Genomic DNA, 17,441 nt, shown 5'->3' on the forward strand with positions numbered 1-17,441 from the left:
TGCTGAACCACTCTTTGTGAAAACTTTCCTAATCAGATCTAACAAGAATTTTCCTTGCAGAAGCTTGTGTTTTTAGTATCATTATTTTGCTGCGCACTCCAAGAAGAGTCTGGTGCCTCTCCTCTCCAGGCTGACTTCAGATACTCTCAGCTTGGGCAGGCCTCTCACTTAGCCTGCCGTTGTATGCCCTGTGACCCAGCTCCAGATCTTTGTGGTGGCTGTCTGCTCCATGTTCAGTGTGTTTGTTACTCTGGGAAGACAAACCTGGGGATGGCACTGCAGATGTGGTCTCACGAGTGCTGAATTAGGGGGAAAGAATCCCTTCCTTCGACATGCTGGCTACGCTCTTGCGAGTGCAGCCAGTATGGGTTTAGCCTTCTCTGCCTCAGTGGCACATCGTTGGCTCGTGTTCAGCTTCTTGTCCACTGGGTTCCACAACTCTTTTACGAGTAACTATTTTATAGCCATTTGGACCCTAGTCTGTACTGTTGCATGGTGTTATCTTGTCCACCAATTTCTCTGGGCTGTAGATACACCAGTGAATGGCAGCCATATCTTCCAGTGTGCTGATAGCTCCCCTGGATGTGGTACTATTTACAGCCTTGCTGAGAGCACATGCAGTCCCATTATTCAGGTTGTTAATCGAGGCATAAATAGTATCAGCCCTAGTAGCAATTCTAAGAAATGCTGCTAATAATCAGCCACAGACAGCAACCTCCTGACAAGTTCCTCCTTGTCTGTCCATGGCAGGTCCAGGAGAAAACTGTTTTTTAAGTCTCATGCATGTGTTACATACAGAAGGTTAAAACCAGGAGAGATTAAACCGTCATACAGTCCCCATTTTCTGTGTGCGTAAGATACACCGGGAATGGCCAGCCATATCTTCCAGTGTGCTGATAGCTCCCCTGGATGTGGTACTATTTACAGCCTTGCTGAGAGCACATGCAGTCCCATTATTCAGGTTGTTAATCGAGGCATAAATAGTATCAGCCCTAGTAGCAATTCTAAGAAATGCTGCTAATAATCAGCCACAGACAGCAACCTCCTGACAAGTTCCTCCTTGTCTGTCCATGGCAGGTCCAGGAGAAAACTGTTTTTTAAGTCTCATGCATGTGTTACATACAGAAGGGTAAAAACAGGAGAGATTAAAACGTCATACAGTCTGTTTCAGACAAGCCATGCTGCTGTCAGTTCATATATAACAGTTCCTGCTGGAGTTAGCATCAGAGAAGTGAGTTTATTGAGAGATCTGACTGACAGACGTGTATGAGGAGCACTGCCTACAGGGGCAGGTTGGTTTCAAGCCAGTGCTATTACTAATAGTGACTGTTTCTGTTAATCACTCACTTTCAGCGTAATAAATCCTTTGCTTTGAAAAGGAGGGCAAACATGTTAGTTCATACTAACCAGCATGTTTCTGTATTTTGCACCAATTTGCTTAAATGAACAACTCCATTTTGTTTTAACATTTATTCAGAGGATATTTTTTCAAAATATCCCTGAAATTTAAAACAGCTTTTTTTTTTGTTCTAAATGTTTACAAATCTAAACATAATGATGAAATTAGACTTTTCTGTAACTGAGAAGATGGACTTAGAACCTTTACTGTAAGTGTCACCTTTTACTTTCCCTTGGAAGAAGCCTGTGGATCACTAATAAAAGAGACCTTTCTGTGTTCAGTAGTTATAGTTGCTTCTGTAGATGGTACTAGAAGCACAAGGCTGACTCCTGCTTAGAGTGTGGGTGCACTGTTTGGGTGTGTTTTAATATTCAGTCCTGCAGACTGTGTTTGGAGATGAGCTTGAGACGAATAAACACTTGTTTAAACTCTCTTGATTTCAGCTTTCTTCATTTTGAAGGCTAGAACATTCACTGAGGTTTTTACTAAATGGAAGGAGTCAATGCCTTTGGCGCTGGTGAGCCTGTTGTAGGGCTCTGGGCTAATAACACAGTTGCTTAGCAGCAATCCTCCTTTGCCAGTTCTATAATATGCCAGGTGTCATTATAAAATGGGCAGAAATTCAGCTTTAAGAGCAACTCCTTATCATACACTGTGTCTGTAACAAACAACTGCTCTACGATTTTAAGAATGAAGTGTTCAAAGATGCTGGTATTGCTGGTTTGGTCCTTGTGGGTGATCTTTATCTTGGAATTAATCTTACCCATATCCCGGTGTGTGTGAATCATAGATTAGTTGCTTTGTGGTCCCAGTGCTGAACCTTGCTGTTAATAGGTGGGGTCAACCGATACTTACTCATCTGTGAGGAGGCCAGAAGTTTGACATTGTAGCAGTGAAGACAGAACATCGCAGCTTCTGAATATTGTGGTTTTGTTCACAGCAAACTGAGCTCCATCAATGATGAGTATATAAAGAGCAGAGAAGAGTATGAAGAGGCTCAAGATGCAATTGTGAAGGAAATCATTAACATTGCTTCAGGTGAATATGTCAGTGTTGATGTGTATCACGGTCTTGAATGCTGGGAGGACTTGAATGCTCGGTGGACTTGCTATGACTTAGTAGGTCATTCTGTAGAGAAGAACTGTAACATTCCCTAAAGAATTTGTGCAAAAAATGAGATTTGGCTTTTAGACAGTTATCAAAAGTTTGAAACATACTGTCTTTTGTGGTCAGACCCTTTCCTGGCATTTCTACAGATGTGCCGTACAGGTTTGTGTATGTGCAAATGCTAATGCCATAAAAAAACCCCAAAAATATGCCCGTAAAGGCCACCTCTATCCTCCACCTAGCTCCCTGACTCTGGTCATCTCCACTCAAACAGCAGACAAAGTAGAAGGCAGAGAGGTAAAGAACAACAAAGAACTGAAGGAATGGGACCTAAGGTGTATGAAGGGTGGTGAACAAAGTATGTTGGTATGCAATACAAGATCAAGGTAGTCATTGGTTATATGGTACAATTAAAAATTGTTGTTTTCCTAATTAAATTCCATGTATTTTGCTCCGAGATTGCTTACTTACAGGGCGTTTGTCACTATCCATCACCAAAGTAAGGAGAGACATTTTTTCTCTAAATTGGAGAATTTAGGCTGGAGGGTTCTGTAAATACTGCCTCTCCCAAAAGCACTAGTCCTAGCAGAACAAATCTTAGCTCTTTGAAAGAGACAAATGGAAACTGAAAGCACTAATGAATATTAAGCTGAGTAAATGTATTAAAGGTAAAAACCCCCCACTTCTTAGTGGTTTAAGTAAGAGTGGAAATCTGTGTGAGCTTTGATGTGTTGTCATAAGGAATTGCCAGTATATTGCAAAATCAGTAGCTTGTTAGATAAATTTTTTCGTAGTTTTCAAGTGATGAGTATTTGTGTGTAGCACACTAAGGTTTGTGGAAAGCTAAGTGGGTATTATACAGCAGGATTAGCTTCAATATGAGACCTCCAGGACTCTCGTTCTTGTCAGCCCCAGCCACCCCGTGCCCGGGTCTGTGATGTCCGGAGGTAGAGCAGCGACTCTTTCATGGGCACCCCCTTGCCATGGGGAAGGAGCTTGCGTGCCCCTGTGAGGTTGAGAGCTGTGCTGGTGGTGGCATGTGCCTCCGGTGGGGTCTCCCAGGCCAGACAGGTCTCAGCTGAAGGGTCAGACACAGTGTGTCCACGGGCAGGATGGGCTCACTAGCCTTCGGGCAGCCATCCTAGGAGAAGGACAACTCTGACTGCAAACCCGGGCAGATGGAGCTCGTTTAGCCCTGTAAGGCTCCATCTAAGAGAAGGACACTCTAACCAAACCTACGACCCGAGGACTTCGCTGTCACCGTCCAAGCTCGTCAGGCCCTGGCAGATGAACCTCAGGTGTAAAGGGTGGAGCCAGTTCCGCGCACCCTGCGCCTCACCTAAAAAATCCACCGCGCAGCCCCGAAGGGTGCACTCATCGCTTGCAGTGAGCGTGGGAAAAGCCCTTCCCAGATCTTCGTTCGCGAAGCCAAGCCATGAGCTTCAATATGTCATCTATAAATACCTAGTACACTGCTGCGTAAAGCTTCCGTGGTGTGCAGTCAAGCTTAGAAGTGTCTGTATATTTAGAAACCATTTTTCTTCCCCAAATGGAGGCAGTTTAATGAAAGACTGGATTATGTGTGTAATTCTTGAATGAAAGTGACTCTAAGTCCTCTTAATGATCTTTACCTAGTTCAAGAGATGATGTTAGAACACTAAATGTACTTTATACAAGTAGGACTCTTTCTGCAGGTCACTCTTGCCTCTTCTGACGCATGCATCCCATTTGCAGGTGTTAGATGGTTTACCTCTGTAGACTCCTATCCCTCATCCCTTTCACTGAAAAAAACCAAGCACCAAAACTTAAACAGTACTGGGGATGCTGGGCTAGTCTAGTTGTCTGGTATGACAGGCACTATGTTTTATGGACCTTTCTACACCTTCATTCACATAAACATAAATGGTTGCTGTGTCTGAATTGCCAGTCTCTATCGTCTTTGTTTGCGTGAGCATCAAAATGCAGTGTGTTACTGGGGGAGGAAACTTACTGGGTTTCCAGCCATTTTGCCATTGTGAGCATTTGCCTTCCTGTACTTGCTGTCCAGTGTTAAATCAAAACTATCAACGTGGCTTCAGTTCTTCCTCTTCTTAGTCTGAAGAAGTGCCCTTTGTAGTCAGAGCATGGAAACTTTAGGATTACATCTTAGACTCTCACAAAAGGTGACTGCTGTCTTGAGCAAAACTGACTTTTTATGCAGATCAATTAATTTTATGGGCTCAATATAGGCTTTAAGGTACCTATTCAGCAAAACAAAAAAAATTTCTAACTGTGTTGAATTTATGTGTCTCCCTAATCAAAACCAGGTTATGCAGAACCAATACAGATGATGAATGATGTGATAGCTCAGTTAGATGCGATTGTCAGCTTTGCTCATGTGTCAAATGGAGCACCAGTGCCGTATGTCCGTCCTGTCATTCTGGAAAAGGGACAAGGAAGGATTGTGCTGAAAGGTGCCAGGCATCCTTGCATCGAAGTGCAAGATGAGGTGGCTTTCATCCCCAATGACATTACATTTGAGAAGGGCAAGCAGATGTTCCACATTATTACTGGTAAATGTTTCCGTTCTTTTTCTCATTTATTATTTCCTTTTTTAATGTCTTGAGTATTTCCAACAGTGATGGCTTTAAAAAAACCAAAGCAACAGCAAGCAAACAAACTAACAACCCAGAGAGTTTTCTCTGTCAGCAAAGGGCCAACAGCTAGCAAGTTACTCCTCTTTCTGTCGGGGGGATAAGGTTTAGCTCTGGTGAAGAAGGGAGGGGCTTGTAAGCTATTGTTGTTTATTATATTTTAGAAAGTGTCCACAATGTTCTTGTGAAATGCATCCTTTGATAGTGGATGGTCTACACGTTTATGCACGTACAGACATGTTTCTCATGTTCCAAAGTAATAATCATGGAATTAGTTGTTATGGTTGTAGTTACAGTGCACCGTTTGGAGAAGGGGATCGCTAATTTAGAAACAGTCATTTGGGAAGAAGAGAGAGGCTGCTAGGACAGAAGGAAATAAAAAATCAGTCCTTTCTTAATAATTTTATTCTTAGCTGTAGTGAATGTAATGCCATAGCCAGACAACCTCAGGAGCTGGAGAACCTGAACCTGCTTAAGTGATTTGGAAAATTCCACTAGGCATCAGTTGTACTGTAGCCACACAGGCGCCTTTTGTAGGCAGGATTTTAAGCAGCCTCTTTGTTAATGTTTTCTTTGTTTAGCATTAAACTCGATTTTAAATGCAAAACATGTTTCAATGATTACCCTTTTCTTTTCTCCTATTCTCTGCTGTAATTAAGATAATTTTACTACACAGGAAAACATTTCTAGTGTTTATAGATTTAATTGAATTTTAATTTCCATCCAGACGCCCTTGACATACATTCTGAGTAGCAAAAACATAAAATTGGGTTTAGTGATCACTTTTCTGGAAAATACTTCGTACTTCGTCTGTGCTTCAGTTAAAATTAACTTATTAAAATCTTTTGGCTGATTCAGAATGCCTTTAGATTGCAATCTAAGTCACCCATTAGCTTGTGCCCAGTCTGTAACTAAGCTATTTCGTTTTTACAGATTGTAATTGATGTTTGAGGTGAAAGCAAATTGTTTTCACTCTTAAGCAGCAACACTGATGACTTTTAAATGAAAGCTTATTAGTTTTAGGTATGGACATGTGTTTTAGATGACTGCTTTTGCTTCTGAGAAGTCCTAAAACTTACGAGGGCCCCTAATGCCCTCCAATCACCCTTCTCTCGGAAAAACAGCGTTCAGTAAGACATGCAAGCAAGCCTTAGTAGTAGTGGAGCTACTTGTTGCACCTGTTAGACCAGTTTGCTGCTGTCTCCCGGCAAGGGACTAATAAGTTCAAATATTCTCTGTTTCAATGCAGAGCCTGTTCTCCTTTGAAAGAACTGTCAGATTGTTAAAGATGATGGCTTTTTATTTCATTTGTAAAATTTCTTCTTTAGGCCCTAACATGGGGGGGAAGTCAACATACATCCGGCAGACAGGGGTGATCGTCCTTATGGCCCAAATTGGGTGTTTTGTGCCGTGTGACTCTGCAGAAATAACCATTGTGGATTGTATCCTGGCTCGGGTGGGAGCTGGAGACAGTCAGCTGAAAGGCGTGTCCACTTTCATGGCTGAAATGTTAGAAACTGCCTCTATCCTTAGGTAAGTCCTGTGCTGATTTCGTTTTGTTGATTGGGGTTGATGGGAAAAGAGGTGCTCTAAGAAAGATGCCTTTGAGATTTCTGTTTATGTAGGATCTCACTGAAGGATCTCAAGTCCTCTTTAGCAAGCTCATAAGTTACTGAATTATCCTTCTGTTTATTTCAGTGGTCATGCAGAGCTGCTACCAGGAGGTTAAAGTCTAAATGGGACAGAGAAACTCAGTAGGAGTCATCTGTGTGACACTGTGTGTGCACTTTATTCATGTGTTGTTTTGTAAATAGGAAAGCTCTTTTGCCTCTCATGCTGTTCCTCTACAGTGTAACTTGTGGTACTCCAATACCCAGAGTTCATGCTGTTTTCATTCATTATAATATGCTCTTGTGTTTTTAGGACAGCATCTGAAAACTCCCTGATAATAATTGATGAGCTGGGAAGAGGAACTTCTACCTATGATGGCTTTGGCTTAGCGTGGGCTATTTCCGAATACATTGCTAGCAAAATCTGTGCTTTCTGTATGTTTGCTACGCACTTTCATGAACTGACAGCTCTCGCTGACCAAGTGCCAACAGTAAATAACCTACACGTTACTGCTCTGACCAGTGATGACACACTGACGATGCTTTATCGAGTCAAGGAAGGTAAGACTGTGTAAATGGTGAACAGGGTAAACCTTATTTTGCCCTGAGAAAAGAAGAAATCTTAATGGAAAAAACATTAAAAACATTGCTTGTTGTACCCCAGGCTTAGGGTTTACACCAGATGAGGTGTTCCCTTTGCGTAGAGAGTGGAGCAGTGTGGCAGGAGCGTTGTCCGTGTGTGAACACGGTGGTGATGATGATGATATTTGTTAAGACTTCCAGGTTATTTCTGCCACTGAAGTTAATGCTTTTGAGGTGGTTCCCTTTCTGTTTTTTAAAGAGCAGAGGGAAAGGTTCCAAAAGGTTATTTTCTGTTTTCCTAAATCAGCCATTTTAACCTGCTAATAGAAAGGACTTATGTTCCTTCATCCGTTCTTTTAGAAGTAGTGCAGCTTTTATGTGCTGGCACATAAGGCTTAGTCAGTGAAGGAAGATGTTGCCCAGTTTATGCAGCAGTTTGATATAGGGAAAAATATGTTTAGTTTTTAGCAAATAGCATTGTAGCAAAACAAGAAGTAGTCTGTTTTGTTAGTGTAAGGTAAGTCAGATATATTTAAAATCCCTTAATGGATCCAGTTATTCCTTTTGATATTAGACAATTTTAAATTGAGCATAAATTCCATCTCTTAACTGCAACAAGTGCTTCCTCATGTTTCTCCCACTCCTTTGTTCCTGCTCCCTTCAGTAGGAGTCTGGATTTGTGCTAATTAGAGCAGTGCTGTGTAACTGTGCCTTGCAAGCTGTGGTCACTTATGCCATTCTAATTCAGTTGTAAAATCTACAGTGATGTTGTTTTTTCCATAACAACATTCCAGTTAGGTTTTCCAGGACTGAGGTTTTGATTTAAAATGTAGTGGGCAGCGTACTGTTACACTATGTTTTCACTTAAAAATAATTTGTTAATTTTCCTTTTCTGAGTTCCACGATGAAGTAGTGAGTTAGATGACGCTCAGATGGATAGACGATGGTTACTGTAGAACACTGTAATTATACTGGGTCCGATCAACACCTTACCTTGTGGAGTGGTTTTGTCTTAAATAAGGAATAACTATTTGCGGAGTTAGGCTATTGTCTTTACTAAAACAATTATTAAGTATCATCCATCCTTGTTAAGGCTAAGGAGCTAGTCCTTGTCTCTGATCTCAAGTTCTGGAGACTGTTGTTTATTTACATCTTTTTAGTGTAGGATTTAATCTTACAGGTGCAATCGTTGTTTTGTTGTGTTGACACAGTATCAACACTCGCTTTTGCTTGCCTAATTCATCCTAATCACTCTGCTTTTCATGATCAGTGCATATTCAGTACGTGTTATCTTGGAACTCCAGTATTTCCTGATTTCTTCATTCAATTTAGGACTTTTCAGTTCATTCCTTCTGGCATGTATTGTTCTGAAATGAATCTAGTATGCTGTCCAATTACTACATTTTGCCAATATTCTTTTAAAGATAGTTCTTATAATCTTCACCTATCATCATACTGTTAAGTGTCTTTAGATAATTGGTAAATGTGTTTTTATTATATCCTGATCTGAGCCTCACCAAGGTGTTACCATGCTAGGTTTACTCCTGCGATGTTACTAATCGACTATTCCTTAGTCGTTTTTTCTGGTTTTAAATTCATGAAACCACTTCATTTCTTGCCCTTTTGTTATTTGTATAACCACTACTAATTTTGTATTCCCCTGTGGCTGTTTTCCCCTGTGGCTACGGTTTTGCAGTTAGGTTTTGGGTACTTTTCTGGAAAGCTGTGCGACTCTCTGAACAAGGGGAATCAAAGCATGACCAGTACTGCTCTCCTCTGGCTTTACTGAGAGTTTACCTAAAGCTGGTTAAAATACCTTTGGCTGCCACAGTCTTGTTGCTTTTCACTCTGTGTCCTTGTCTTTTGAGATGTTTGTTCCTTAGAAATGGCCTCTGTTCTCCTCTCTGTTCAAGCACTTTTCCTAGGCACTGTCCAGGCTTTGCTTCTGAGTGTTAGTCCCTAGTGCTGCGGCCGTGGTACCCAGCCTGTTCCCGTGCAGAGGCAGTGTCGATGGTTCTTCCATAGTCTGCTGTTTCTCATCTTCTCCAGCACTCGCTGAGCTTCCTCCACCAAGTGAAGGTTCAGAGCCCTCTGAATACCTTACTCAAGTTAGTGCTTAAAATACGACTTGGTGTGGTATGGGAAGTGGAGACAAGTAGTCATAAATTAAACTGAGTGTTTTCAGTGCAGCGAGAGCTGGTGATACACAGTATCTTCAAACAAGCCAGCTTTATTTTGAGGATTTAGATTGGGAAGGGAAGTAATATACACTAAATTTAAACCTTCTGCCTTCTGAGTCCTTTGGAATAGCAACTCTTACGATAAAAACCCGTAATATTCCCCAGATAGTTGGTGAATCCTCTTTCTTCAAATCCCCCCTTCCCCCCCTTTTTTTAGTATGTAATAACTGACCCATTCTGGACCTGGTGAAAACTCTAGAAGCCAAATTTTATATTTTTCTTCAACCAGTTTAGTCGGTTTTGAGTCATACGCACGTTTTCTTTGTAAATGCAATGTCTTTTCATTTGACCTATTTTCTTGGAAGTGCTGTAGAGCATCGAGGCACAATAGTTTGTATCTATCTACTTGAACCTTTGTCAGATGAGATACAACATTATGAAACCTTCATCTTAAAATACCTGGTCTCAAATTGGATGTCTTCTTTAATTTTTTGCATTTAGCGCTGTGCTCTTTTCCCTTTTGGAAATATTAGTTGTTCAGGTAACGATGTGAGTATAGGCAGCTTGGATATAGCTGTGTTTTGAAATGAATCATAGAATCATCTGGTTGGAAGAGACCTTAAAGATCATCGAGTCCAACCGTTCACCCTGCACTGCCAGGGTCCCTACACCATATCCCTCAGCACCACATCCACACGGTTTTTAAACACTTCCAGGGATGGGGACTCCACCACCTCCCTGGGCAGCCCGTTCCAATGCTTCAAAACCCTCTTTGTAAAGAAATTTTTCCTAATATCCAACCTAAACCTCCCCTGTTGCAACTTATGGCCATTCCCCCTCGTCCTGTCATTCTTAATATGGGAGAAGAGATCGACCCCCACCTCCCTACAACTTCCTTTCAGGTAATTGTAGAGAGCAATATGTCCTTTGAAATGGATAACTAAATCTGAAATGCATGACAAGGAACTTTACAGAGTGTTTTCATCCCTGCCTTCGTGCTTCAAGAGTGTGACAGAATCACTGGAAGTGGAGACACAGAAAGCACTGTCCTCCAGGCCCCTAAGATTCTCAGGATTCTCTGAGCAGAGAAGCTTTGTGGCTGGGAGCTGTGTGTTTTTAGTATAAAAGCAGGATGTCTAATTTCTGCTTAAAAATTTTAATTTCCCTTTTAGAAACCTGAGAATTACAAGGTTAATAAAACAGAAAAAATCTAAATGCTGAGTTTTCCTGTAGCTGTGCTTCAGTTACCCAGTGTTTAAAAGATGATTAGTTAAGTCTCATTTTACACGTGTAATTTATTTATACATAACTCCTTGCTAGAGACCAGAATTAAAAGGACGTGGTAATATTTGTGGACGGCAAATTGGAATTATGGTAATGTAAAAGAATGGAGTTGACAGATTGTATCAGAAGGCTTTTGTTATTGAAATAAAAATTATTTTATGTAACTGCATAATTGATGTATTTTGAGCAATTATGAGAAATTTGCTGTTTCAACCAGATGTTACAAACAGTGTAATAATTGAAGCAAGTGTGAAGTTAAAAGGTTTCGATGTAATTAAAGACAATTCCTGGAGACTGAGGAGTTGCCTGGTACTGATGCAAAGGAGAAGGAGAATGATTGAGAATGCAGCATTTTTAATATTTTTAGATATACACACACGTATAAGTATTTACTCATATAAATACAGAACGAATGTGATATAGATATCTATAAAATCATGTGAATTAATATATTCTAAAGACTGTGCTGAAATACTTTAATTTAAAAATGTTATTGAATTTCATTCAAGTACCAGAGGAAAATTCTTTCTGCCCGAAGTTTTCCCTTTCTTCCTGAAGCACTTTTGGAGTGCTCTAAGGAGTCCTCAATTACTGCTCTAAGAAAGCGTAATTAGATAAGAGGATATTCTTTAGTCTGTATTATCACGTACAATCCAAAAGGTAAATCAGAAAGTGTTGGGAGATGTCATGTACTTAGTTCTTCAGCATAGAGAACTCTTACAAGTTTGTTCTGTAATCTCTGCGTAGCCCTATTATCTCTTGAGACTTCTTTGCTGTTGTTTTCTTTCCTCTGCATCCAGGTGTTTGTGACCAGAGTTTTGGCATACACGTAGCAGAGTTGGCAGCTTTCCCAAAACATGTGATAGAAAGCGCAAGAGAGAAAGCATTGGAGCTGGAGGAGTTTCAAAACATTGGCAAGTCCAAGGAATCTGAAGGAGAACCACCAGCCAAGAAATTCTGCAGAGAAAGAGAGGTTTGCTATCAGGAACACTTTTAAAAGTTTATTTAACTGGAATAGCCCAAGCAAAATAGTTGTCGGATTCAGATTTCTCCAAAGCTTGAGGATGATTAATCTCATTTTTCCATAACAAAATGTTTTAGCTATGAAATTCATTAGGAGCTGAAGAGATGTTCAAGGACAGTGGGTCTTTGTTTAGATTAATTTCAAGTTAACATAGGCAAAAATTTTATCTAAAAACATAGACATGAGATTGAGACTAATTTTTTTTTCTTTGAGAATAATTACCAGCAGTTAGTATGATGGGCATACAACTGGAGTCACTCAAGGGAAGATGCTCTAGCTGTCCTTTGGGGTTTTCTTTATGCTGTGACCCAAGCCAGAATTTTGTGTTCATCACTTTTGTTGGCCTCTTAGTTTGTATACAGTGTTTCTTCAAACTTAAATTATAGCTTTTGTTTTAATTGCTCCCCCTTATTTGAGGGTTCATTAACACTGTTTTCTTGAAGCTCAACACGAACATGTTCAGATCTATGCACATCAGAGAAAATCTGAGCACACAGCTTGCTCCTTTGTGCCCTTCCACGTCCCATCGGTACTAACATGTCTCACAAGCTGATCATATTGAAAGTCACAGCCTCCACGGTCATTTGACCTGGAAATATCTGATTTATAGGTGTCACAAAGTTCTTAGCATTTCACATGTGAGAATTTTAGCTTGGTTCTCTCTGCTGAACTGAGAAGTAAAATGCTCTTGGCTTTGCACAGGCCTCAAGCTCAAGTGGAGGAAACCCACATCTCAGCGTAGACTGATCATGTCTACATTGCATTACAAGTTGTGTAAAGCCATTTGAGTGAACTGTTTCTTCTCTCCTCCCTTCAATTTCTCTTAAAAGAAGCTTCATTAGCAGGTAGTGTAAAGGAAAACAACAGCGTGCAGGCAACTTTTTCAGAATAGCCGGTGTTGTTGCTGGATTAAGAGTCCTTACAGTAACATCTGTTGCAGCCTTCTAGGAACCCCACGGTGCTGCCTTGTGACTTGCACTGATTTTTTCCAATGATCAGGTTGTCCTTGCTACATGCGTATAAAACTGCTTAAAGATCTTATTTCTGGGTTCCAGCAGTTGGCCTGAAACTTTGCAGCCTTATCACTCATTTATCTCCTCTTCCACATCAGTGCCAATCTTAGTAATACTCCAGTGTATGGAAGCCTGGAAGTGTTAGTCCATACCCAGAGCACTTTCTACATTTAAAAAGCCTTTGTTTTAGACAAAGGCTGTTACCTGTTACTCTATTTTCAGTTTCAGAGGTCTGCTGCATTTGTTCCTGGCTCAATAAGTGGATCCGATGTTGTGAATGAATGATCTCTGGTTTGTCCTACCTTTTAGTGCCAGAAGATTCCTCATCCACCTGCCTCTGTTGCTCCACTATTACCTTTCCTTTGCCAGCTTGCTAAGTATCACGGTGAAATATTTTTCAGATTAGTTGGACCTGGTCTTAAGTTGGTATAAATTAAATTGACATGACAAACACTTGTGACAAATGCAGCATCATGTTTTATTCTTGGATATTTCATTAATACATAATATTTCATAAACTCTCTAGGGAATAGAATGGCATAGCTTTAGATGTCTAGCGCAGGCAATTTGTCTGCCTTCGTTAACATCATGTTTAGGGGGAAAAGCATGCTAGTACATTGCCAAGTCCTTTGGAGGCTTCTGCAGCTGAAAGCATACTGCATTAGTCTTCAGTGATAAAACGAAGAAAACATTGTGGTGGAGTTTTAAAATGCACAATGGAGAGGACTAGACAAAATTCTGTATTCTGGGCAAATTGTTTCTAATATAGGGATCCTGAATACTGTTCCTTACAGAATCACAGAACAGCAGGTGTTGTAAGGGACCTCTGGAGATCATCTAGTCCAAACCCCCTGCTAAAGCAGGTTCATCTAGAGCAGTTGCATGGGATCATGTCCAGGTTTTGAATATCTCCAGGGAAGGAGATTCCCCCACCTCTCTGGGCAGCCTGTTGCAGTGCTCTGCCACCCTCAAAGTAAAGAAGTTTTTCTTTATGTTCAAGTGGAACTTCCTGTGTTCCAGTTTGTGCCTGTTGCCCCTTGTCCTGTCGCTGGGCACCACCTAAAGGAGCCTGGCTGCATCCTCTTGACACCCACCCTTTAGATATTGATAAGCATTGATACAAACCCCTCTCAGTCTTCTCCAGACCAAACAGACCCGGGTTCCTCACTCTTTTCTCATAACAGAAGTGATCCAGTCCCCTCATCATCTTTGGAACCCTCCACTGGACTCTCTGCAGTAGTTCCTTGCCTCTCCTGAACTGGGGAGCCCAGAACTGGACACAGTACTCCAGATGTGGCCTCCCTAGGGCAGAGTAGAGGGGGAGGAGAACCTCCCCCTACCTGCTGGCCACGCTCTTCTTAATGCACCCCAGGATGCCATTGTCTTTCTTGGCCACAAGGGCACACTGCTGGCTCATGGTCAACCTGTTGTCCACCAGGACTCCCAGGTCCTTCTCCCCAGAGCTGCTTTCCAGCAGGTCAACCCCTAACCTGTACTGGTGCATGGGGTTGTTCCTCCCTAGGTGCAGGACCCTACGCTTGGCCTTTGTTGAACTTCTTTCAGTTCTTCTCCACCCACCCCTCTAGCCCGTCCAAGTCTCACTGAATGGCAGCATGGTCGTCCGGTGTATCAGCCACTCCACCCCAGTTTTGTATCATCATTGAACTTGCTGAGGGTACGCCTTGTCCCCTCATCCAGGTCTTTGATGAATATGTTGAACAAAAGACTGGACCCAGTACTGATCCTTGGGGTCAGCACCCCAAGCTCTAGTTGGAGCTACAGGCGTCCAACTAGACTCCGTGCTGCTGGTCACAACCCTCTGAGCTCAGTCATTCAGCCAGTTCTCAATCCATGTCCCTGTCCACTCAGCTAACCCACAATTCCTAAGCTTCCCTGTGAGGATGTTAGAGGAGACAGTGCCAGAAGCCTGGCTGAAGTCGAGGTAGACAACATCCACTGCTCTCCCCTCATCTACCCAGCCAGTCATGCCATCACAGAAGGCTGTGAGATTGCTCAGGCACGATATCCCCTTGGTGAATCCATGTTGATCATTCCTCATAACCTTCTTTGCTTCCACGTGCTAGAGGTGATATCTGGAATGAGCTGTTCCATCACCTTTCCGGAGATTTCATTGAAATGTTCTTGTGATTCAATTCAGATTGTTTAGAAGCTCTGCTCTGCCTGTTTGTGTAAAAGCATATGCATAAATCTTAATTATCATCTGTTCTCCTTGGTGATGGCCGCTCTCCAGTTGCTTGGTTACAATTTGTTCTTTCCTTTTGTATTTTGAAACATTGGATTTGATATAAAATTCCTCCAAAACATAACTAGTTGGATAATATGGCCACTCTGATGCTATTATTGCTAGCAATCCTCACCTAGTGTGGTTGCACACTGGAATTAAATGTGGAACGTATCCAGGAACTTTCCATGTTAAATAGTGTATTTCTGCTGATTCTTTTTACTCACGGATTGAAAGGGGAAAGGACTTCCGATACCAGTGTAACTGGTTTGTTCTGGTGTTCAGAGCACGATAGCAAGTGCAAAAGCAACCATAGGTTTTTTCTGCAAAAACTATATGCTGGTGAATAGTCCTTAGTATCTTCGGGGAATTTGGAAGAATCCTGCTTGCAATCTAAACATCCTTTCTGTTTTCGTTTCCTCCTTCTCCCTCCATTTCAGGAAGGTGAAAAGATAATTCAGGATTTTCTTTGTCGAGTGAAAGCATTGCCCCTGACAGATATGTCAGAAGATGACATCAAAATCAAGCTGAAACAGCTGAGGAATGATGTGTTGGTGAAGAACAACAGTTTTGTGAATGAAATAATTTCCCGAACAAAAGTTACATCGTAAAAGGTGTGAGAACAACATACAGCCCTTGAAGCATGTTTTACATTGCAAGAACTACCATTTGCTTGTCTTGTAGCTTTTATACTTTATGATACTTGTACTGATTCATGTAGGCATTTTTTTTGGATTGTAATTATTTTGTAAAAAAATTCCAAGTACATTCTGTGCCAGATTCCTGCTTTAGTTGTGATCGTTGTGTCTTTTTAGAAGTTTTTCAATAAAATGCTTTTTCAGTATTGAGAGAATTACTGACAGTACAGACTAAATGCGTAATGTTTTATCAGAAGAGTGTGTTGGAAAGTGGAACAATTGACATAGCAATTGAAAAACAACAGCACATACACGGAACCTTTGTCCTGTACCATCATTCTTTTTTTGTGTGATGCAATTACATTAATTAATCCAGCGAAGTTTTGCAAACGCCGTATTAGTGTTCCATTAGAAAAAGGCATCTAATCCAAGGGATTTGTCATAAAATATTTGCATGTGTACCCGTGTGGAGCTTGGGGCAGGGAGGGGGCTGTGTGTGTTGTTGGATTTTTTTGTTTGTTTGTTTGCTTGTGGATGGTAATGCTTGAGTCAAATGTACTACAAGCCTGTAGTACCACTCATGCCTGAGTGGTGATGTATCTTCTGTATTTTGGTGGTTTTGTAATGCAGAGACTGGGGTGAAGTTACAGTTTGACTGGCGTTCTGAGCTGGTCGTGATTTGTGAGGTCTGTCTGCGAAGAAAACACATTGATTTTTATCTAATGTACTTCTCGCACTGAGACAGTCTAAAAGCATCCAGATACAAGCTTATATTCTCCCTGAAATTTAGCATTTTAAAAAAATAGTAGCTCAGGAGCACTTTACGTATATTTAAAACTCTCAGTGTTGAAAGATTAATGGGAAGCGGTGTTTATCTTGTGAAATTATAGGAATAGAATCATGCTGAAGATGCCATGCAGACTCTTGCTGTGTTCAGAGATTGCCTCAGCGGGTGTGTGCTGGGGACAGCAGTGCTGCTGTTGAGGCTGTGCTATGGCTCTGTGTCAGGGGTTGATGATTTGCAGTATGGTCTGCATTTAAATGTTCCATGAAAGAGTCAGAAAGGAGGCGTGGTGTTCAACTTGCTGCTGGATGACATTTGTTTCTAGTTAGACTAGAACTTACTCACTCTAGATATACTTCTCAACAGAATCACGGCTTGATTGAGAGGTTTGGGTTCTGCATGACACCTCTTTGGTCTTTAAACTAGAATGTATTCTACTTACAAAGACAAAAAAGGCTTGCATTTACAAACAGCTGTCTGGAAAAGTGTGTGGATGGAAAAATCTGTTGCATAAACAAAAAATATAGCTGTTTTGCAAATTCAGTTGGTTCAAGCACAAGCTACAATGAAAATAAATTGAGAGGATCAATGACAGTTTGTCTTGGATCAATCTGCTTTACCTTGCTTGAAACGGGCCATGGCTGGCACTTACGGTCTCTTCCTACATATGCTGGGATATCTGTGGTCTGATCAGAGATGCCCCTTCCTTGGTCTCCTGGCCCTACCTGTGGGAGCAGGCATAAAACCATGGGTGGTTTTCTCTTCCAAGAACTTCTTTGTTTTCCCCTTGACCCTGCGTGAACTTCCAGTGTCCACAGCACTCTTAGCCGAGAAGTTCCTCGCTGAGCTGCCGTCTGCAAGAGGGACCACCACTTCTTCGATTTGGACCCAATTCCTGGTTCCATTTGGTGCCTCTTGTTTCTATTCTCCAGGTGTCCACTCTTT

The 17,441-nt window shown here is 41.4% G+C and overlaps 1 protein-coding gene across 1 annotated transcript in view; it reads left to right on the forward strand.

The window, feature by feature from the left end:
- MSH2 (mutS homolog 2) overlaps positions 1-15,922 on the forward strand; it is a gene marked incomplete at its 5' end in the record, with an annotated part of 55,250 nt that extends 39,328 nt beyond the window's left edge. Inside the window, 6 exons of the mRNA XM_010140713.1 lie at positions 2,340-2,437; positions 4,813-5,058; positions 6,468-6,672; positions 7,063-7,310; positions 11,596-11,768; positions 15,515-15,922. Of these exons, the coding sequence (XP_010139015.1) occupies positions 2,340-2,437; positions 4,813-5,058; positions 6,468-6,672; positions 7,063-7,310; positions 11,596-11,768; positions 15,515-15,685 (1,141 nt within the window). The remainder of the gene's footprint in view (positions 1-2,339; positions 2,438-4,812; positions 5,059-6,467; positions 6,673-7,062; positions 7,311-11,595; positions 11,769-15,514) is intronic.
- Between the last annotated feature and the right edge of the window lie 1,519 nt (positions 15,923-17,441).

Source organism: Buceros rhinoceros, unplaced genomic scaffold (genome assembly GCF_000710305.1).
Source record: "Buceros rhinoceros silvestris isolate BGI_N320 unplaced genomic scaffold, ASM71030v1 scaffold19217, whole genome shotgun sequence".
Lineage (NCBI taxonomy): Eukaryota > Metazoa > Chordata > Aves > Bucerotiformes > Bucerotidae > Buceros > Buceros rhinoceros.